General features: G+C 37.7%; 1 protein-coding gene across 1 annotated transcript in view; it reads right to left on the reverse strand.

The window, feature by feature from the left end:
• Positions 1 to 21,830, reverse strand: part of LOC139120874 (cytoplasmic FMR1-interacting protein 2-like) — a 393,869-nt gene that overhangs the window by 237,392 nt on the left and 134,647 nt on the right. The window contains exon 6 of the mRNA XM_070685497.1: positions 14,768 to 14,949. Coding sequence (XP_070541598.1) covers positions 14,768 to 14,949 — 182 coding nt within the window. The remainder of the gene's footprint in view (positions 1 to 14,767; positions 14,950 to 21,830) is intronic.

Raw genomic sequence — 21,830 nt, forward strand, 5'->3', positions numbered from 1 at the left:
GCTGCCGGCCGTGGCAGCAGCTTTCTTCTGAGAGTAAAATCACGGTCCCTCCTTGTGGAGGGACCATGGTCAAATATACATTGTGCAACACTGATTACAAGACATTGTGAAAATGATTTTTTTTTTCATAAGAGCAGATTTTCCACATATTTATCCACGCTAGCTGTAAACTCTGTGAGTAATAAAAATTTTTTTCGACAGATCATTTCTTGTACAGCATGGCAAAATATGCATTTATAGGAACACGTATTACTCGGCGTATTCAACTCCAAGTAGGCCATGTACTCGCCCAGTCTGAGTAAGCAGTTTTACTCAGAGTATGCAAGTCTGAGTAGTCAGACTTGCAAGTCCAACTCGATTTTGGAACTCGGAGTGTATGGTTTGAGATATTCCTACATACCTGTATATACTCAAGTTCCTATAGGTATATGATAGCAAAAAATAATAAAATCTTTTCCACAACATTTATTAATTTTGTTCACATCAACACAATCTGCCAGACAAGAATTGAAAACTTGTATTTATGAGATTGTTATAAGTTATGCTATGTTATAATATGTTATGATGTGTATATTTGAGGTTAAAGGTCACCAGGGTCACGTGACATTTTGTCAAAGTGTCTGAGATATCTGCGTGAACGGACGGACATGACCCAATCTATAAGCCCCCTGGACTTTATCCGTGCACGGTCCCTCCACAAAACTGTCGGGGAACGCAATGTATTTCTATTGTCCTGTTGGCGTTACGCTTCCGTTACACTGTTTATTCGCGTAAAGAGATTATTACGACTTGGTCTAACATTAGCATAAACGATGACACCATTTTTACCTGACATGCAATGAACTAAAGGACAATGCGCATGCGTACATAGGCTGTGTTTCGTATTTACACGTGCTGCTTGCGTTTGACTAGACTGCACTTGCAGTCAACACCAATGTAATCATTACGACCATGATTTCATTTCTCTTGATGACAAGACATCGATTTCAACACCATTTCAGAGGAACAGAGTGAAAAGGTCTAAAGTTTAAAACGAAGTTCACATGCCCCGTCCGTGAAAATGAGTGCGTAGTGCATGGAGCCAGCGGTTGTCGAGGACATAGGACATCGAAACAAAAATGACCTTTCGTAAATGTAAATTTTCCTATTCGTAGCGGCATTAATTGTTTTACAGTTACCGGGAGACATGTGTGACACATCAAGCACATGGCTCGATAGGGTTTCATGACACGCCAGAAAAATCGCAATGGGGTTCGAATGTAAAATTCCCGCCAATGGATACGTTTGATCACAAAAATTGCTTCGTCAGTTTATTTTAAATGGTGTTACAAGTACCAAATCAAGAAAATCTACATTAAAATACCATGTAGTATGCAAGACACAGCGATCAAAAAAGATTTCAAAGAATCGAACATCGACTCCGCCAAGGTCACAAAAACAAAATGGCGTTCGGCCGAATTTGGGTCATCTGCTTTTCTATCCTTCCTTTATACTTTGATTTGCAGTTATTGAATCACTAAATAAGTTTAAATTGCTTTCAATCAGATAAATAGGTCCCAATCGAACATATTTGACCAGTCATCAAAACGAAAAACCATGAGTATTTCGACTCTTCACACAACGCGAACACAGATCGTCATTGGACGCCATTTTCTAAATTGCTGAGCAAAGCATTACACAATAAACTATCAGTTTGCGTCTCATTCTAAACCTTTATTCAAAAACTGGGTTTGTCAGTTTAATTTTACGTATACGTTAATCACAACAACAGACATCAGAATGAAACAGACCGTCATAATTTTGCAGTGTACAGCGAACAAAAATTCATGTTCTCCTGACACATTATGAAAGACTCAATTCAGTGAAAATGACCTACACACAATAGCGTAATCAAACGCCGATTTAGCGCTGAAAATCAATTAGGAATAAAAAGATCATCCACTTTCCTCATCAAGAAATATTGCTCATCGAGAATGTACTGACGTTTCAAAGTAGCTGTATACTTTACGGCCGATTCAGGCTAGTTTCTTCGTCAAAGAGGACACCACCGTACGCACTCTTTGAGGGGACGCTACAGCTGGTGTGACGTCATCAACAGCGAACGCCAGCGCAACCCGCATCCTACCAGCTAATCCCCTCGATCGCATGTTTTGACAATAGCGTTACCCGACTGTTTGGTTGAGGGACTGTGATCCATGGGGACTAAAAACTGTGTCACTGCATCCTTTTTGCAATATGAATACGATGAGAAACTAAATTTTTATTTTTCTTGGCCTTATACATGGGAGTCTATGGAGAACTGCCTTATACATGGGAGTCTATGGAGAACTGCCTTATACATGGAAGTCTATGGAGAACTGCCTTATACATGGGAGTCTATGGAGGTGTAAACTAAAAAGTCCTCTGACACAGCCAAATTTGATTGCATTGTGAAACAAATCGACATGCATCTGTATGGGGTAGGGTACTATTCTTGTGCAAAGTTTGAAATAAATTGACCAGGGCATGTCTGAGATATCTGCATGAATGGAAGGACGGATGCATGCACGGACACACGCACACACGGACATGGCCAATCCTATAAGTCCCCCTGGACGGTGTCCGTGGGGACTAAAAAGTTCCTTTTTAACACTACTACCATTGTGCATTTTGTCATTGATAGTAACAAAAGTACTAGACAGGTGCGCTACGTTGCATGTGGTCACGCTAAACCATCTCGTACTTTTTGCGTCAAATCTCCGTTTTTTCTGACGTGTTTGGTGTTCCAAGTGTATCTGGACTTGTTTGAATGTTCACTGGTTCGTGTGGGCCTCCAACAAAGTCGTACTTTTAAATATTTGGGGAGATATTCTGTCATTTTCTGGTCCGGACAGCCCTGTAGTGAACGGACGTCTACTACGACAATCCAGTGACGTCATTCAGCTGCAGAGATTCTTTGTGAAGGTTAGTTGAGTTACGTAATCAGCTACCAAGATGACACTCAAATGTCAGGACTGTAGCATCGTCTCAATAAAGGTGGCCCTGTGTCAGGGTGACTTGCTACTGTGCCAAAAATGTAAAACTAAACGATTCGGCAACTCAACAGGTGTTAATGATATGAATGCTGACAGAGAAAAGAACACATCATGCTATGAGGACGATAATTGCAGTGCATCGTCATCATCACCAGAGGTGACTGTAATTTCTGCTAACCCAGCTGTAATTATCAACGAAGTCTTGTGTTTCATGGTGAATAAAATGGATGTGATGCCGAATGATATCCTGTTGAAAGTCTGTGCAGACTTCTATGATGATCTCCAAATTGAAAATGCCAAAAAGGAACTTTTTGACTTGTGTGCTACAACAACGACTTCACGATTCAAGCGAAGACAAGGGCAGAATAAAAAGACAAACAATATTCAAGACATGCTAACTCTCCTGCAAGAAGTTGAGCCCAGCTTGTTACCTACGTTTACAGCACACAACTTAGGAAACCTGCCTCCATTGACTCAAAACCATGTTGACATTTCAGTTATCATCCAACAACTGTCTTCAGTCAAATCAGATATAGCCTCTCTTAAAGAGTCAACCAAATTATCTACCGATCTTCATGCAGAACTAAAGTCAGAAATTTGCTCCATCCGTCAAGCACAAGATAAATTTACATCGGGCATTTTAACACGCCAAGGTGAGAATCTGGATGAAACTAGTATTTCACGTGTTGATGAAGATGAAACTCAAGTTATGAAATTATATGGTGACTGCTCTTCACATACCTCGCCTGTGAAGAAACCATCTGTAAACACTTTGAATGAGGAAAACCACGAATGCAAACATGGCAGAAAAATTACCAACCAGTAGACAAAATAAAAAACCTGTCCCCAATGAGAACAAAGAAAGAAAAGGGACATCTAGCCTCCGTGATTTGCCGAAAACTAAATCATTCGTAGATGTTGTGAAGAGTACGTGTCTAACACAAAGTGCATCAGGGGAAAGCGACTCGTTTACCCTAGTAACCAAGAAAAAACAGTCATCACGTAAAACTGTAATCGGAACATCTGTCAGGCCTAATTGTTCTCTCTCAGGAGTGGATCATTCAGATCAGACCAACATCTTTATCAGTCGATTGTCTCCTGATACTACTCCTGATCAAGTCACTGCATATGTGAAATCGACACTTAACATTGATGTCGAATGTAAAGCTCTCGACACCAAGTACAGCTCCTACGCATCCTTCCATATAACTGCCAGAGGGGCCTCATACAAAGATCTTGTTTGTCCTGAAAAATGGCCTCGTGGAGTGCTGGTAAGAAAATACTTCCGAAATCGCCATAACCAAAAATAATTATGGTGAGGATAGCTACTTTTAATTGCCGTTCGATTAAAAGTTCTGTTGCTGAAGTGCGAAAATTGTGTGAAAACGTGGATATATGCTTACTTCAGGAACATTGGCTGTATAATGATGATCTTACATTACTCTCTACAATTCATAACGATTTCCACGCATTTGGGGTGTCAGCAATGGACTGCAATAATGATATCACTTCAGGTAGACCGTACGGTGGAACTGCGATATTGTGGCGTAAATCATACTCTCAATTTGTATCAGTGAAAACGTACGGGGATCCCAGGATTATTGGTGTGGAATTGTCAACTGAAGTGGGACCATGTCTTATACTTTGTGTTTATTTGCCTACTGACTGCAGTGATCATTTTGAAGATTTTTGTGAATATCTGGGTAAAATTGATTCCATCATCCTAGATGCACAAACTCCGTATGTTCTTGTCGCAGGGGATCTGAATGCAGACCCTAGTAGAAGATTTGGACAAGAACTAGATGCTTTTTGTAATCAGAATAATTACGTCATTGCAGATTTTATTCATCTTGGCGCAAATTTGCATAATTTTACGTATATCAGTGACGTACACGGGTCTACCTCCTGGCTAGATCACTGCGTTTGTACGGAAGCAGCTTTCAAGAAAATTAACAATATGTCCATCCTCAATGACTATTTTTCCTCAGATCACCTGCCTTTGACCTTTAATTGCTCTTTCAAAGTCACAAGCGTCAATGATACAATTGACAGATCTAAGGAGTCCTGGACTGGTATTAACTGGTCATCAGTAAATGGTGACTGCATTAACGAATACTTAGATCGTACTGAGTTTTACTTACTAAACTTAACAGTGCCTATTGATGCTATTAATTGCAAAAATTGTGACTGTAAAAGTGAAAATCATGAACATTTAATTAATTCTTATTATGATAATATCTGTGACGCCCTAGGCAGAGCAAGCAGTGATGTTTTCACAGGTAAGAAAAACACTCGTTGTCATCCTGTACCCGGATGGAATGATTCAGTCAAGGAGGCACACATTGAAGCTCGGCAAGCTTATGCTGCATGGAATAATAACTCTAGGCCACGCTTTGGACCTGTCTTTGATTATATGCGTAAATGTCGTGCGAAATTTAAGTATGCCCTTAGACAATGTCGGAAAGAAGAAGAACGAAATCGTGCCAATGGAATGGCTCGCTCTCTCCTTGAAAATGATAACAGACAATTCTGGGCTGCCGTAGCTGATTTAAATAACAAAAGAGTGCCGCTACCTACAAACGTCAACAATGTGACAGGTGATCAGAAAATTGCTGACATGTGGGGTACCCACTTCAAACAACTCTTGAACTCAGTTGACAATACCAAACACAAATGTGATGTTATGAATTCAATTAAGTCGGTGGCCTACTCTGATTCGTTAATCATAAATGTAGATGAAATGGAAAAGATTTTCTCCCGTCTTCGGTTGGGAAGTCTCCAGGTGCTGATGGCCTTAGTGCCGAGCATTTCAAATTTGCCAGTAAAAGATTATAGGTGCATCTTGCACTATGTTTCTCTGCTTTACTTGTTCATGGCCATGTTCCAGCTAATCTTGCGAAAGTGATACTTGTTCCTGTATTTAAAGACAAGACCGCCGATCTTTCAAATAAGAACAATTACCGCCCTATAGCATTAACTTGTATGTCTTCTAAGATACTCGAGTACATTCTTCTTAACAGGTGTGAAACCAAGTTACACACAACTGACAATCAATTTGGATTTAAAAGGCGCATGGAACTGACATGTGTATCTTTCTATTGAAAGAAACTATCAGATATTACAGACAGAATGGTAGCTCTGTGTTTGTTTGCTTCCTCGATGCAGAAAAGGCGTTCGATCGAGTCAATCATTGGACCCTTCTCAAGAAATTGATTGACAGGTCTATCCACACGTATATCATCCGCCTTTTAACAAATTGGTTCTCTTGTCAAAAATTTTGTATTCGTTGGTCAAATTCACTGTCACAATCGTTTAATGTAGGTAATGGAGTTCGCCAAGGTGGAATACTTTCACCATTTCTTTTAATGTTTATGTTGATGCTTTAAATGTAAAACTTTCTAATGCTGGAGTGGGTTGCGAAGTTGGAGGAGTTATGCTGAATAATCTTTCTTACGCTGATGACATGTGTGTTGCTGCCCCGTCAGTTAAAGGACTTCGTAGACTTATTCAAATTTGTGAAAATTACGCTTCTGACCATGATATGAGGTATAACTCTCGCAAATCAAAATGTATTCATTTTAAATCGTCAAACAATCTTTCTGTAATTCCATTAATTGAGTTGTGTAACGTTTCAATTGAATTTGTCTCTTGGTTACTTATTTGGGCCATGTCTTCACACGTGACCTTCGTGATGACACTGATATCTTAAGGCAACGTAGAGCACTGTGTGGCAGAGCTAATATGATTCTTAGAAAATTTTACCATTGCTCTGTTGAGGTGAAATCTCGTCTTTTTAATGCTTTCTGTAATAACATTTATGGTAATCATCTGTGGTGCGATTTTAATGTTGGTGTTATACGAAGTATTACTGTTTGTCATAATAATGCTCTACGGAGACTTTTTGGTTTTTCAAGATACGCTAGTGCTTCAAAAGTTTTTGCTGATAATTCAATGAATTGCTTGTCTGTTTTACGAAGACGGGCTGCTTATAATTTTAGAGTCCGTTTGCAAAATAGTACTAATGTTTTGATTAACAGCCTTGTTACATGTGACAGGCGGTTTTATGGACTACAAGCCCATTGGATTAATATTTTATATTAAGTGGTTTTTTTTTGTTGTTGTCTTGTCATTTTCTTTTATGTTTTTATATGGACGTTTTTTATGTCTGAATTAAAGATTAAATAAATAAATAAATAAATAATGCCGCATGTATCGGTACGTTTGTATGTATGTTTGAACACGGCCGAAGTTTTTGTCAGTGTAGTAAACACCGCCATAGTCAATTACCTGATGCAACAATTTTGAAACAAAAGTGTTTGTCTACAAGTTAAAATAGTTGAGAGACTTAGATACAATGTTTCAAATACGTAGTTTTCATTCAATACCCACGTACCCTTACCAAAGCCTGACGTACAACACCTGTGACCACCTGCATCACAGATACTGACATGAATGAACCGCCTAATTGTACTGTGGCCGCTGTGACCCCATGTAATCTGCCATGGATGCTTAATTTATGCTAATTTTATGCAAGATTTTTTTTCAACACCATTCGATCTTCTATCACTTTCAAAATCGACTTACACATCCAAAGAAATTGATTGTACAATCCCTGAATACAGAAGTGACATTTTTGTGAAATTTCAGCGTCAAAAAACCCCTAAACTTGAAACAAAGACGTCATGCATGCTGCTGATCAACATGGCCGATGAGAGTGAGACTATTCTATTTAGGGGACGGGGGTGAGCAGGGTCAGAAAATCAAGAAAGTACTGGAAAAACGTGTCATTTTCCTTAAGATGCTGTCAACGGAACTCCAGTTTCCAATAGTTTTAACATCTTTTAATAGTCCCCCCCCCCCCAACAATGCTTGCTGAGCATGGAGAAAAATATCGAAACACAGGAAATGTACGTAATTAAAGCCGCACCAGGACTTCAGTGCGTGATCCCAGGGGTCCCTCAAAAATGTTTCTACTACAAGCCATGGCTTCAATTGGGAATTTTACGATACAAAAGATCTGGTAAAAAAGTAATGCTACCTTATCAATCCTCTAGATCCTACCCCTCCTGAATATCAAATGTTCCACCCCTTGGTATTACATAAGACCAGATGACCGGAAATGTATTTACAACCTTGGGGATTTTTTAACTAATGCGATGAGTGTTATCATTTTAATGTAAACAGCACTTAAGTTAGTTACAGATAGTGAAATGCTTTCCACTGTGGGCAGTGATTACAACATCTGGAATTATCCTGGATCCAAATTTCTCATCAGTTTTTGTATGTCTTACATAGAAAAGTTGCAAAACTTGGTCCGCAATAAAAATTCACCGCAGCTTTGTTTTCATGATTATGTCTACAGTATCTTATGGCGTATTCACGCAGTCATGACCGGGCATACACAGCATGCAGTAGTGCATAATGCACTCGTCAGTTGCCAAAGTATATTGCTTCAATCTGGCGATCACCTAAATACTAATGTGACAGTCTGCTGAAGTTTCTTCCTTTCTATGCCCACAGTCCATGGGCAAGTAAGTCTACATGGAGGCACAAACGTGACAAGAACAATCTGCTATTTAGCCAATAGGTCACAGTGAGCGAGAGAGACTGTGAATAAACACTGTCGTCGGCAAACGGCCCCATGATTGTTGCAGCTTGTACTCTTGTTGGCATTTGAAATTCCCTTTCAAAAAATGTGGTCTTTTGCAGAAAAGAACGAAGAACAAGATTGGTCAAGGTCTGCATACAAAGCTGACCGTCAAAATGTAACTTCAGCAAACGGCATCGATAGTAAGCTTAGGTGAATCCAGAACACTGCGTTCTTGACCTGGAGCCATATAATTATAAGCGGGACGTGTCAGTGTGTTTGTGTGGTTTGTTGTTTTTTTTCCACAAGCGGATGCTCACACTACTCACAGCAGTGAACAGCCGAGTTGTTGGTCATGACCAACAATTCTTTCTCGCGATGGTTTTATCTATCATGTCTAAAACCGGGATGGAATATATGCATGGTCCCCTATTCATTCAGTATCTTTCAACATGTCAAACAATATAAATAGAGTCTCGTATCAAACAAAATTCATGAAAAATACTGTCAAGGACACTATGTACTCACATTCGGTTTGAATTGGTCCATTCAAGAAACATTTAAACCAGGAAAAACAAGAATGACAAAAGCAAATAAGGTCTCCAACTTAGGTACTGGAGGTCATCTTTAGGAATTTGAATATCAACTTCTATAGCAATGGGACAAGCAGATCATGTCAACAACAAAAAATAGACAGAGAAGGCTTGATAAAAAGAAAAGGTGGGAGGGAGCAAAAAAATGTACAAGGGATCTGGTAAAAAAGTAATGCTACCTCATCAATCTTCTAGACCCTACCCCCTCCTGAATATCAAATGTTCCACCTCTTGGTATTACATAAGACCAGCTGCACAAAATGACAGGAACTGTATTTACAACCTTCGGAATTTTTAATTTATGCAATGAGTGTTATCATTCTAATGTAAACAGCACTTAACTCAGTTAGAGATAGTGAAATGCCTTCCACTGTGGGCGGTGATTACAACATCTGGAATTATCCTGGATCCAAATTTCTCATCAGTTCTTGTGTGTCTTTACATAAAAAAGTTGCAAAAATTGGTCCGCAATGAAAAAATTCACCTCAGCTTTGTTTTCTGGATCAAATTTTCCTACAAATAGATACCAAATATGTTAAAATTATGTTCACAGCCTTCAAAATTGTCTCACAACATATCCTGGGTTGGTGTAGGTCATGTAAGGTCACAAACTAAGAAATTCCCTAAAATACACAAATTTGGGGGTTTCCCAACACTTTGAGCAGAAAATTTATCTAATAACATCCCTCGGTACTTTATACCAAATTACAAAGCTATCAAATAAGTTATTTTGAGAACAAGTTTTATTGACCAAAAATGACAATATTGTCTTGAAAATACAAATTTGTATATTTCAGGACAATTTCCACATATCTAACTATTGTCATCTCTGTATGTCTGTGTACCAAATATAAAAGCTGTCTGTCCAGGGGCTTTATAAAGAAAATACTGTTTAAGATTTTTTGGCCAAAAATGACAATATTGCTCCAAAATAGTAATTTTCCCAATGTTGTCATAATTTCAACAACAAATTAGAAGAGTAACACCCTTGCAAAGAGACAACACAAATTTGAGTGATTGGGCCGGCGGTTTCAGAGAAGAAGAATTTTTACTGAAAATGAGAAAAATCACTAAAAAATTCAGCAAAAATACAAAATTAAGGATATCTTCACAATTCATAAAACTGTATAAGGTACACCTAAGGTACTTGCACACAAATTTTCAAAGCAATAATAAAAGTGGTTCTTGAGTTATTAATTTTTAACCATTTTCACATTTTGTAAGCTCATTTGCATAATTTTGGCAATGCAGACTTCATTTGAACAAAATCCCATCTATAGCCAAGGATGCATCCACACACCAAATATCAAGCTGAAACGTGCTGTGGTTTGCGTGTTTTTGATGTTGACTGACATACTGTACGTACATACATACTTACACACATACAGACATACAGACGCCATCGACTTCAGCCTATACGATAAACTCACATTGGTATAACCAAATGTGAGCTAAAAAAATCCTTAAAAATACAGATTTGCATATTTCATCACAATTTGAACAAATCTAAGTTGGGTTATCCCTAGTGACCTGTATACCAAATAACAAAGCTGTCTGACCAGCGGTTATGAAGAAGAAGATTTTTTTAACAAAAACGCCTTTTTTGTGCTAATTTGCATATTTTCAACAATATCAAAAAATTAAACAAATTAGTTTCTCAAAATCATATTTGTCACCTACACAATCAATATCAAATCAGTAAGTACTGTGGTTCTCAAGATATTTGAGTGGACGGACGCCTCACAAGCGGACATATATACATACATACATACATACATACATACATACATACATACATACATACAGACTGACGACGGACGGATACCCATCCCAATAGCTTCCATAGACTATAGTCTATAGTAGCTAAAAATACAAAATGAAAGACATCCCAGTAAAATTGACAGTTTTGGAAAGTTGCCCCAAAAATTCGAAATTCAGAATTTCAACCTAATTTCAATATATAATATTGACGAAAACTCTACGAACCTGTTCACTTAATATTGAAGCAATCAGACTGGTAAATTTTGAGAAAGAAATGTTTTGACCAAAAATGAGAAAAATTGCCCCCCCCCTAAAAACTTGCAGATTTCATCCTTATTTCAATAACATAAACCCTAGGAACCTGCACACTACGTATCAAAGCTACCAGATCAGTAGTTTTAGGAGAAAAAAATTTTTACTAAAACAAGGCAGAACTTTCCCCGAAAATAATAAAACATAGCGCCAAAGTCGCTGTTAGCGCCAAAGTCGCTGTAGCACGCTGACGGTATTCAGGAGTATTAATTTGGTGTGAGTTTAGCACAATGGCATGGAAAAGTTGCAATGCAAGCACATTACAGGTAAAAAGTAATGCTACCTCATCAATCTTCTGGACCCTCTACCCATCCTGAATATCAAATATTCCACCCCTTGGTTGACCATGTTTACGTAAGGGCAGATGGCAGGAAATGTAATTACAACCTTGGGGATTTTTTAATTAAAGTTATGAGTGCTATCATTCAAATGTAAACAGCACTTAGATTAGTTACAGATAGTGTAATGCCTTCCACTGTGGGGGTGATTACGACATCTGGAATTATCCTGGATCCAAATTTCTCATCAGTCTATGTGTGTCTATGTGGGTCTTATATGGAAAAGTCGCAAAAATTGGTTCGCAATGAAAAAAATTAAAACAGCTTTCTTTTCTGGATCAAATTTTACTATAAATTGATACCAAATATAACAAATTCATGTTCATACCTTCGAAACTGTCTCGCAACATATCCTGGGTTGGTGTAGGTCACTTAAGGTCACAAACTGAGAAAATTCCCTAAAATGTAAAACTTTGGGGGTTTCCCATCACTTTGAGCAGAAAATTCATCTAATAACATCCCTTGGGACTTTTGTACCAAATTACAAAGCTATCAGACAACCAATTTTGAGAACAAGTTTTCTTGACCAAAAATGACAAAATTGTCTTAAAAATACAAATTTGTATATTTTAGGACAACTTCCACGTATCTAACTATTGTTATCCTTAGACATCTGTGTACCAAATATAAAAGCTGTCTGTCCAGGGGCTTTAAAAAGAAAATACTGTTTAAGATTTTTTGACCAAAAATGACAAGGATTGCCCCAAAACAGTAACATTTCCAAATTTGTCATAATTTCAACAAATTAGAAGGGTAACACCCTTGCAAACACCCAACCCAAATTTGAGAGCAATTGGGCTGGCAGTTTCAGAGAAGAAGAATATTTACTCTAATGAGAAAAATAACAAAATAATTCAGCAAAAATACAAAATTCAAGATATCTTCATGATATTCATCAGACTTATTTTGATCAACCTGGGGAACCTGTATACCAAATATAAAAGCTATCAGATAGGTAGTTTTTGGATAAAAAAATGTTTGACAAAAATTTCGGAAAATTGCCCAAAAATTCCAAATATGTAAATTTCAATTCAATTTGTATAAACGTGACTGAGGTCGATCCTGAGGAACATGTATACCAACTTTCAAAGCAATCACATGAGTGTTCTTAGAGAAAAAAATCTTTTGACTAAAAATTTAAAAAATAGCGTCACTCACACTGTAGCTCCAATCCTGGACTATTTAGTGTTTGTTCTCTGGTCAGATATTTGAACATGTGTGAAAGGGATAAAGTGCATGAAGTGAAAATACTTAAATGTAATGTACTGGAGATAGTGAATTATGTTTAATGTATTTATTCAGAATATAAAATGGAAAAAATACAGAATTAGAAATATCAAATACTGTGATACAACCATTAACTCAACAAGTCATTGACAATGACATAGTCCCCACTTGTAATAGGAGTATTAGTCTTGATGGGGCAGGGAAATGTGGTCATTAAGAAGTATCACTGGAGTGTATATGTTGAGATCTATGGGCACATAGGTCTATGTCGTTGTTCCCAATTTGAAACACATGAGGCATGTCTAAGTTATGGTTCTAAATCGTGAAAAAAGATCAGACCTCTAGCAGTATTGGCCAGCCAAGAAATACATATGCGCATAATAAATGAGGTACAAGATGTGACATCTTAAGGTCTAATATCCTATCAAAATTGGAGGGTATAGAACTTGTGGTTACTGAGATATGCATATATATGTATAATCAAGGTCAAAGGTCATCGAGGTCACATGACATTTTGAAAAAAAATTATATTGCTAATTAATCCCTATATGCCAAAAAATCATAAACATATATTTTAGGTAAAAGGTCATTGAGGTCACATGACATTTGGTCAAAAAATTTCTCTCCTATAGTTATCCCTATATACCAAAAATCAGACATCCAGCTCTATTGGCTTGCTCAGAATGAGACATGTGCATAATTAATGAAGTACAATATGTGGCGTCATAAGGTGTTCCATCATACCAAATATGAAAGGTTTAGCACATGTGGTTACTGAGTTATGGACAAATATGTATATTTGATGTCAAAGGTCACTAAGGTCACGTGACATTTTGTCAAAAAATTGTATTGCTAAGTTATCCCTATATACCAAAAATCAGACCTCTAGCTCTATTGGCTCGCTCAAAAGTAGATATGCACATAATTAATGAGGTACAATATGTGGCGTCATAAGGTGTTCCATCATACCAAATATTAAGGGTGTAGCACTTGTGCTTGGTTACTGAGTTATGGACAAATATGTATATTTGAGGTCAAAGGTCACCAAGGTCATGTGACATTTTGTCAAAGTATCTGAGATATCTGCGTGAACGGATGGACTCACAGACGGACATGATCCAATCTATAAGCCCCCTGGACTTTATCTGTTGGGACTAAAAACTCTGTCACTGCATCCTTTTTGCAATATGAATACGATGAGAAACTAAATTTTTATTTTTCTTGGCCTAATACATGGGAGTCTATGGAGAGCTGCCTTATATATGGGAGTCTATGGAGGTATAAACTAAAAAGTCCTCTAACACGGCCAAATTTGATCGCATTGTGAAACAAATCAACATGCATCTGTATGAGGTAGGGTACTATTCTCGTGGAAAGTTTGAAAGAAATTGACCAGGGCATGTCTGAGATATCTGCGTGAACGGACGGACGCACGGACGCACGGACGGACGCATGCACAGACATGACCAAACCTAGAAGTCCCAACGGACAACTAAGGTGCACCCATACAACAAATACTAAGACAGTAGGTGCTGCAGTTTAGGAGTTTTTGACGTGGACATACATACATACATACATACATTATTATTGGATCGTATCGCAATATAATTCGACATGCATATGTGGGCTATAGTGTTATGCCTTTGTGCCAAGTTTGAACAGAATCGGTTCAAGGATGTTTGAGTTATGGTTCAAAGACATGAAAAATCGCAAAAATATGGCCACCTTACGGACATATTGAATTGTATCGCAAAATATATTGATGTGCATCTGTAGGTCATAGTGCTATGCCTTCATGCCAAGTTTGAACAAAATTGGCTTAGCAGTGTCTGAAAAACAGCTGAGGACGGACGGACGGACGTACAGATGGGACCCAATCTATAAGTCCCCGCCAGACTTTGTCCGCGGGGACTAATAATGACATCGAAAGCCTACCTTTTATATTGTGCATTGTCATTTCGAATGCTGGCTTTCATGTTTTTCAAAGCATCTAGGACTGCAAACATATTGAGCAGTTTCCCTAAGGTCAATAAATATGATTCCGAAACAAAATCATTCTTCTTAGCTTGATGAGTTAGTTTCTTTACTTCATCACAAAACCTGGTCACAGCTCTTTTCTGTAATAAATACAAAAAGTATGAAAATTATGAAGTCAGTTTTTAAAATACAATTAAGTATGCACATTATTGAAAGTAATTCCCTAACCCTTTCAGGCCAGATACACGATATATCAATGAAACCTTTGACCTCCAGGGGCTTTCCCCCTTAGAATGATATCATCCTTTCATTTGTTCCTAAGTTCTCTGTTGATATACAATATGGAGACCTTTTGAAGTATGTTTGAATATGTGGATGAATCTTTAGGAAATTTTGAATGGACATGTAAATTTTTCAAATATGGTAGCTGAAGGGGTAGCGACACAAAAACCAAGGCGTCACTTAGCACCAGTAAACTTCCAGGGTATGGTGGATTCAGCAAGCAAAAACAGTGATGATGATGGTTCAGGAACATGGTTAACCCCATGGAGTGGACGTGCTATATTTCAGAATTTCGCTAATGATAACATAGATCTTGAGGAGGTAAGTGATCGCATCAATGACAATGAACTCTTGACAATTGCTTGAAATATTTGATTCTGGTCCAAGCATAATTTTGAAGGTTTCACCGCTGATGACATACATGAAGCCACTTGAAAGTTTCATGAACGTTTTCCAGATGCAAGACGTCGAGATAGGGGAAGACGATGCAGTTGTGGGACATTGAGAACACAGCAAGGTCAATATGATGGCCGTGGTAGCACAGGCGGTGACAACCAAAGTAGAGGTCATCAGCAGGGTCTGAACATCATGTGGTCAGACACACAGCAAGACAGAGACGTTTTTTACGGAAGAAGTATGGAACTTATTTGTAACAGAAACTAATCGGAATGCAGAGAAAAAAATCAGAAAGGGAGCAAAGGGGTCATGGAGTGATATCACTGTACTGAAAATGAAAACATTTATCAGAATAGTTCTTGCTACCGGAATAATGAAATTACTGTCCTTGAAAATGTCCTGGAACGTGGACTGTTTTATTTTTGAAACAAACTTTTCAGTTGTTGATGCGTGATCAATTTCTGCAGGTATACCGGTAGATACTTGCATATTTCCAATTATGAGGAACAGCCCCCTGACAGTAATGATAAATTGTATAAGGTAAGAACGTTTCTCAATATGACCAGTCCCAAAAAATGAAGAACTGTATGTATATACCAAGAGAACTGAGCATTGATGAATGAATGATACCTTGTAAGGGGCGAATATCATATAAGCAGTTCATCAAAAACAAACCTGTAAGATATGGAATCAAGAAATAGATCCTTGCTGAGAGTCAAACTGGTTATGTCTTGAAGTCAATCATTTATCTTGGTAAAATGTGATGATGATGAAGAGAATGCTGTTGGGCAGTCAGCATCAGAAGCTATTGTCACAAAGCTGATGCAGGGTAATGAACCTGTCTCTGGTTGGTAACAGATTATTACTATACTTAATGCCTCTCTGTATAAAGCTTTATGATGTGAACACATATATCTGTGGCACAGTTTGTTCCTGGTACAACTGTACTGTGGGTATTGTGCACGTACGTACGGTAAACCATGTTTTGAATGTGGACATATGAGCATATAGTGAGCCTACTTCCCTGGCCAACATGGGTTGCGGCAAAACTGAGACTACTGTGATGGATATCAGAATAAAATATTCATCAGGAGAAACCATTTGATCATTCAACTTCCCATGCAAGGATTTACTGTGTAAATCCATCAATGCACTCTCAATCTTTACTCACGACTTGCCTTGGACAACAAAGCCATTCAATTTCATTTGCGGATGTAAACTTGAATATGTAATTACTTGTACAGGGAAAGACGCTTATTTTTTTATCCACTTGCCCTTCGAGCAAGTGGGGGGTTAAGTTCACTTGCCCGAATGGGAAAACCACTTGCCCAGTAAAATTATGTGGTTCGAAAAGCAAAATCAGTGACTTTTTATTTCACACACTTTATTTCAAAACCTTTATCATGTTATTCATCAAACTTCAAGATGTAGTGAAAAATGTCAGTAACTCTCTCACTATTGCTGGACAGCTCATTAATATTCATGTTCATTAATATTCATGAACAATTATAATATTTAGTATGCTTGTATGTTTACTTTCTTAGGGCTATAATAATGTACAAATAATAAACAGCCACTTCAACTGTACCTCTAAGGTATTTTTTCAGTTTTAACTGAACTATACAGAAAGAAAAAATCTTTAGAAGTTATAAAGCCTGTTTTGAAGCTTCTGAAAAATAATGTACTTCTTTGTCATGTTTTTACACTGCCTATATCATCCCTCACCAATATGGCACCATGAAGTTTTCATTACATTGCACTATACATGTTTTTCTGATGACCTAGGTGGTCTTTTTAATGCTCATGCGCAGATTAAGTAAACTTTTAATCAACAACTTAGGGTATCAGCGAGTTTACGGTGTGATGCATGCTGAATTTCTCGATGTGAAATTCAGTCCGATTGCTTCTTGACAGTCATTTTAGAATGGGGAAAATTCACAAACAGAGAGGTTGCCACGGACGAGTAACTTTTGGCTCATTGACCTGAGAAATAAGTCAGTGTTCATTGAAAATTCAAAGACTGGACTCTTTGACACCAAAGCTTGCTTGTGACCATGCATGCTGTCATCTTTGCATGCAGTCTTTCCACAATGACCCCCGTGAATGCCAGTCACTGAACTGAACATTGCATTGTAGAGTATGTTTTAGTAAAAGTACTATTTTTGGTGCTAATTTTCGCTACCTAATTTTATTTTTACAGAGTTGTAAACATTCATACAAAACACAAAAACTCTGTATGTCTTTTTGATCGTACAGACATGTGACACCATAACCTTGTCTTGTGAGGGCAAGGAACTTTGTGGACATACGCTCAACCAGCGTACGGTAATTAACCGATGGTATTGTTTATTGAAAACGATCATGCAATTTTGTGAAAAACTTTATGCTAGTTCACACAATGACATAAAATGATTATTATTTGTTGTTTAAGTCGGTGTTCCCAGATCAGAAAAGCGATCTCATGGATTTGATATCTAGGTAATCATTTTTTCACTTGTCCCGTCGGGCAAGTGGCATTGGCATTTCACTTGCCCGAATGCGACTTTCACTTGCCCAGGGCAATCGGGCAACCCTTAGTGTCTTTCCCTGTTGTATGATGTAGCATCTACTGAAATTGTCTCGAACAGTCTCGTGTTACCACATTAAATTTTCAAACTTTGAATTCATAGCTGGTATCTCTTAGGAGGGGTCTTGGAACAGACAAAGTGAAATTTCAGCAGTACAGCAAGACCTAGATTGGACACTGGTACAACATCAGTTAGCAGAGGGGACAAATTTTTTTTAAAATTACAATGAGCTGTTTTTTGAATGGGAACATTTTAGTTTCTACAGGCGTATTTTCTGAAGAAATAGTTTCTGCAGATGTAGTTTTAGAAGATACAGTATCACCTGAATCACACAATATTGAAGTATTGTCAGCAGGTACTGCCATACAAGCCTTGGACTAACCAAGTACTCTAGGGATTCTGATTATGGTTCAGATTATGATCTTTATTAAGCAGGATGTAATTCAACAGAATTTGTATGCAAATAATAATAACCAGGTGTATCAATAAACATATAAACTCTGTAATACTTTCTGTTTGTCATTTGTTCATGTCATCCTACTAACACATTTCACATGAACACAGAACACATCATTGCATTCCAGACGTCCACCCAACTCACAAGTTCACAAATCACGCACTTCAACTAAGTCCAGTAAACCAGTAAGTAAATCAAGAGAAAAGCTGTTCACTAACACGCTTCAAACACAGTGTATGTGTGTGGTGGTTGGCATTTGGAAGGTGGGCATGCTTTTATCTTTTTGGTCTGGGGAGTCAAACTTTTCTGTTTAGCACGTCAATGTTTTGTATTTGGCTGTTTCATGTTTCCGTTTGAGAAGTCTTGCTGACAGATCCAGTCAACTTACCATATAAGCTCTCTTTTGTGTATATACATACTACACCAAATATTAGCTAAAAATGGCCCCAGGTCGGCAAGTTTTACCAGCTCAGACTTCCGACAAACATGCTCCATTTGCAAGAAGGACTACAGGGACCACAAGGGGAGAAATCACAGAATGTAAATAAACCAAACTACCCTGATAATAAACAGTTGTCATCTACGATGACGTACAAGGGACGAAACAGCCGATAGAGTGCTGTTGTGTTATGTTGGGACAAATATCTATCTGTGACACATGGGTTGAGGAATAATGGGGAAATCTTTTATTGTTCACTTCAGGATGCCTGACCAAAAATGGCAAAAATAGCAGCAAAATTACCCTATTCAAAAATTCATTGTAATTTGAACATATCACATTAAGATCATCCCCAGCAAAATATCTAGTAGATATCAAAGCTGTAAGACAAGTAGTTTTTGAGAAACAAATATTTGACTAAAAATGGCAAAATTGCCTATAAAATACAAAATTGCATATTTCATGATATTTTCAATAAATTAAATTTAGGTAATTGCTAGTAACCTGTATACCATATATCAAAGCTATCAGACAAGTGGTTTTTGAAGCAAAAAATTGACCAAAAATGGCCAAATTTGCCCCCCCCCCTCAAAATACAAAATTGCAGATTTCATCATAATTTGAATATATCACATTTTAATCATCTCTCTGAACCTGTATACATGTACAAAATATCAAAGATATCAGACGAGCCATTTTGATGAAAAAAAAACTTCTGATAAAGACATAGGGCCAATGTCCCTGAAGCTACTACCGGTATAGACATGGATACAAGATTAAGTATTTCCTGAATGGATGAAATTATCTCACTAAAGTCGTCCTAGGGACTTGTATACAAAATATTAAAGCTGTCTGATCAGCGGTTTTCAAAAACAAAGCGCTTAACAAGCGACAGAGCTCCACTGTGTTATGTAGAGAATAACTTTTGTGACACATGTGTTGATGACGAAGATGGATATATTTGATAGCTCAATTTCGGAGAGCCTGACCAAAAATGGCAAAATTAGCTACAAAAATACAAAATTGAAGATTTCATCATAATTTCAATATATTACATTAAGGTAAACCCTAGGATCCTGTATGTTAAATGTCAAAGATATCAGATGAGCAACTATTTAGAAACAAAAATTTTGACCCAAAAATGGCAAAAATTGATCAAAAACTACAAAAATTCAAGATTTCATCACAATTTCAATATATCGCAAGGAGACAACCCCTAGGAACCTGTATACCGAATATCAAACATGGGGCCGAAGTCCCTGAAGCTACTATAGACATGGATACAAAATTAAGTATTTCCTAACTGTATGAAATTATCTCACTAAGGTCATCCTAGGGACGTGTAACCAAATATTAAAGCTGTCAGACCAGCGGTTTTGAAAAAACAAGCGACCTAACAGTCGACAGAGCTCTGCTGTGTTATGTAGAGAATAACCTTTTGTGACACATGTATTGATGAAGAAGGTGGATATCTTTGATAGCTCATTTCAGGATGGCCTGACCAAAGATGGAAAAAAAATTCCTTAAAAATACAGATTTGCATATTTCATCACAATTTTAACAAATCTAAGTTGGTTATCCCTAGGGACCTGTATACCAAATAACAAAGCTGTCTGACCAGTGGTTATGAAGAAGATTTTTTACCAAAAACGCTTTTTTTGGCGCTAATTTGCATATTTTCAACAATATCAAACAAGCGACCAAGCGGCCGATACAGCTCCGCTATGTTTATGTAGAGAATAACTATTTTTGACACATGTTGATGAAGAAGGTGGAAATCTTTGATAGCTCAATGCAGTGGCCAGGAAAATGTGGCTAAAATAGCTGCAAAAATACACAATTGAAGATTTCATCATACTTTGAATATATATTACATCGAATCATCCCTGAGAACATGTCAACCAAAGCTATCTGATGAGTGGTTTTTTGAGAATAAAATTTTCCGACCAAAAAAAGCAACAATTGCCCCAAAAAATAAAAATTGCAGATTTCATCATAATTTCAATAAATAGCATTTAGTTCATCTATAGAAACCTGTACACCAAATTTCAAAGCTATCAGATGAGTAGTTTTGGAAATACACTTTTTTTGACAGAAAATGGCAAAAATAGTGACAACATCACTGTTCGCTCCCATATAGTTATCAAAACAAGTCAACAGAGGTATGTAAGGGTGCCGGAAATCGACAAGTGCGGGGCCAAAGTGAGGGCCAGCACAATCAAAGTGCGAGCGAATGTGAGGGCTTGAAGTGAGGGCTCTCACAATCGAAGTGCGAGCAATGTGAGGGCTTGAAGTGAGGGCTCTCACAATCGAAGTGCGAGCGAATGTGAGGGCTTGAAGTGAGGGGCGCCTTGAACCGATTCAAATTCGGGCTCAGACATACGAAAAATGAGAGTCAAAGTCGTTTTCAACGTTGAATAAAAACTTACTATCTCCAGAACAAGGTCGCGGCGCGGCACAGCTCTGTGAACAGTTGAACGGCTGAGCGCGGAACGAGTACACAATGACCTGCGTACAGATCATGACCCATTACATCACTTCCGTCTTTTTCGTTAACCTTTTCGTGTTTGTTAGTCATTGCATTTCAAATATCACAGATATCCTTTTTATTATAAATACATGCAACTCAAGCGAGCGATACTTCTTCTGGTACCATTGTAAGCTCACGACTATAGCGTGACTGATAAATGTGACTTAAGTTAAACCAGTTCACGACCTGGGCACGTGAACTCTGATACTGATCCGACATGACGTCGTATGCGGAGTTTTTGCCGGAGAATTTTCGAAGAAAGAGGAAACTTTTTTGAAGAAATTTTAGAGTGGCTTGTTGTTCACCAGATAAAGTAAGATCATGGGAAAATGTATTTTTGGAGACTTGTC

The sequence above is a fragment of the Ptychodera flava genome, chromosome 20 (assembly GCF_041260155.1).
Source record: "Ptychodera flava strain L36383 chromosome 20, AS_Pfla_20210202, whole genome shotgun sequence".
In the NCBI taxonomy this organism is placed as follows: Eukaryota; Metazoa; Hemichordata; class Enteropneusta; family Ptychoderidae; genus Ptychodera; species Ptychodera flava.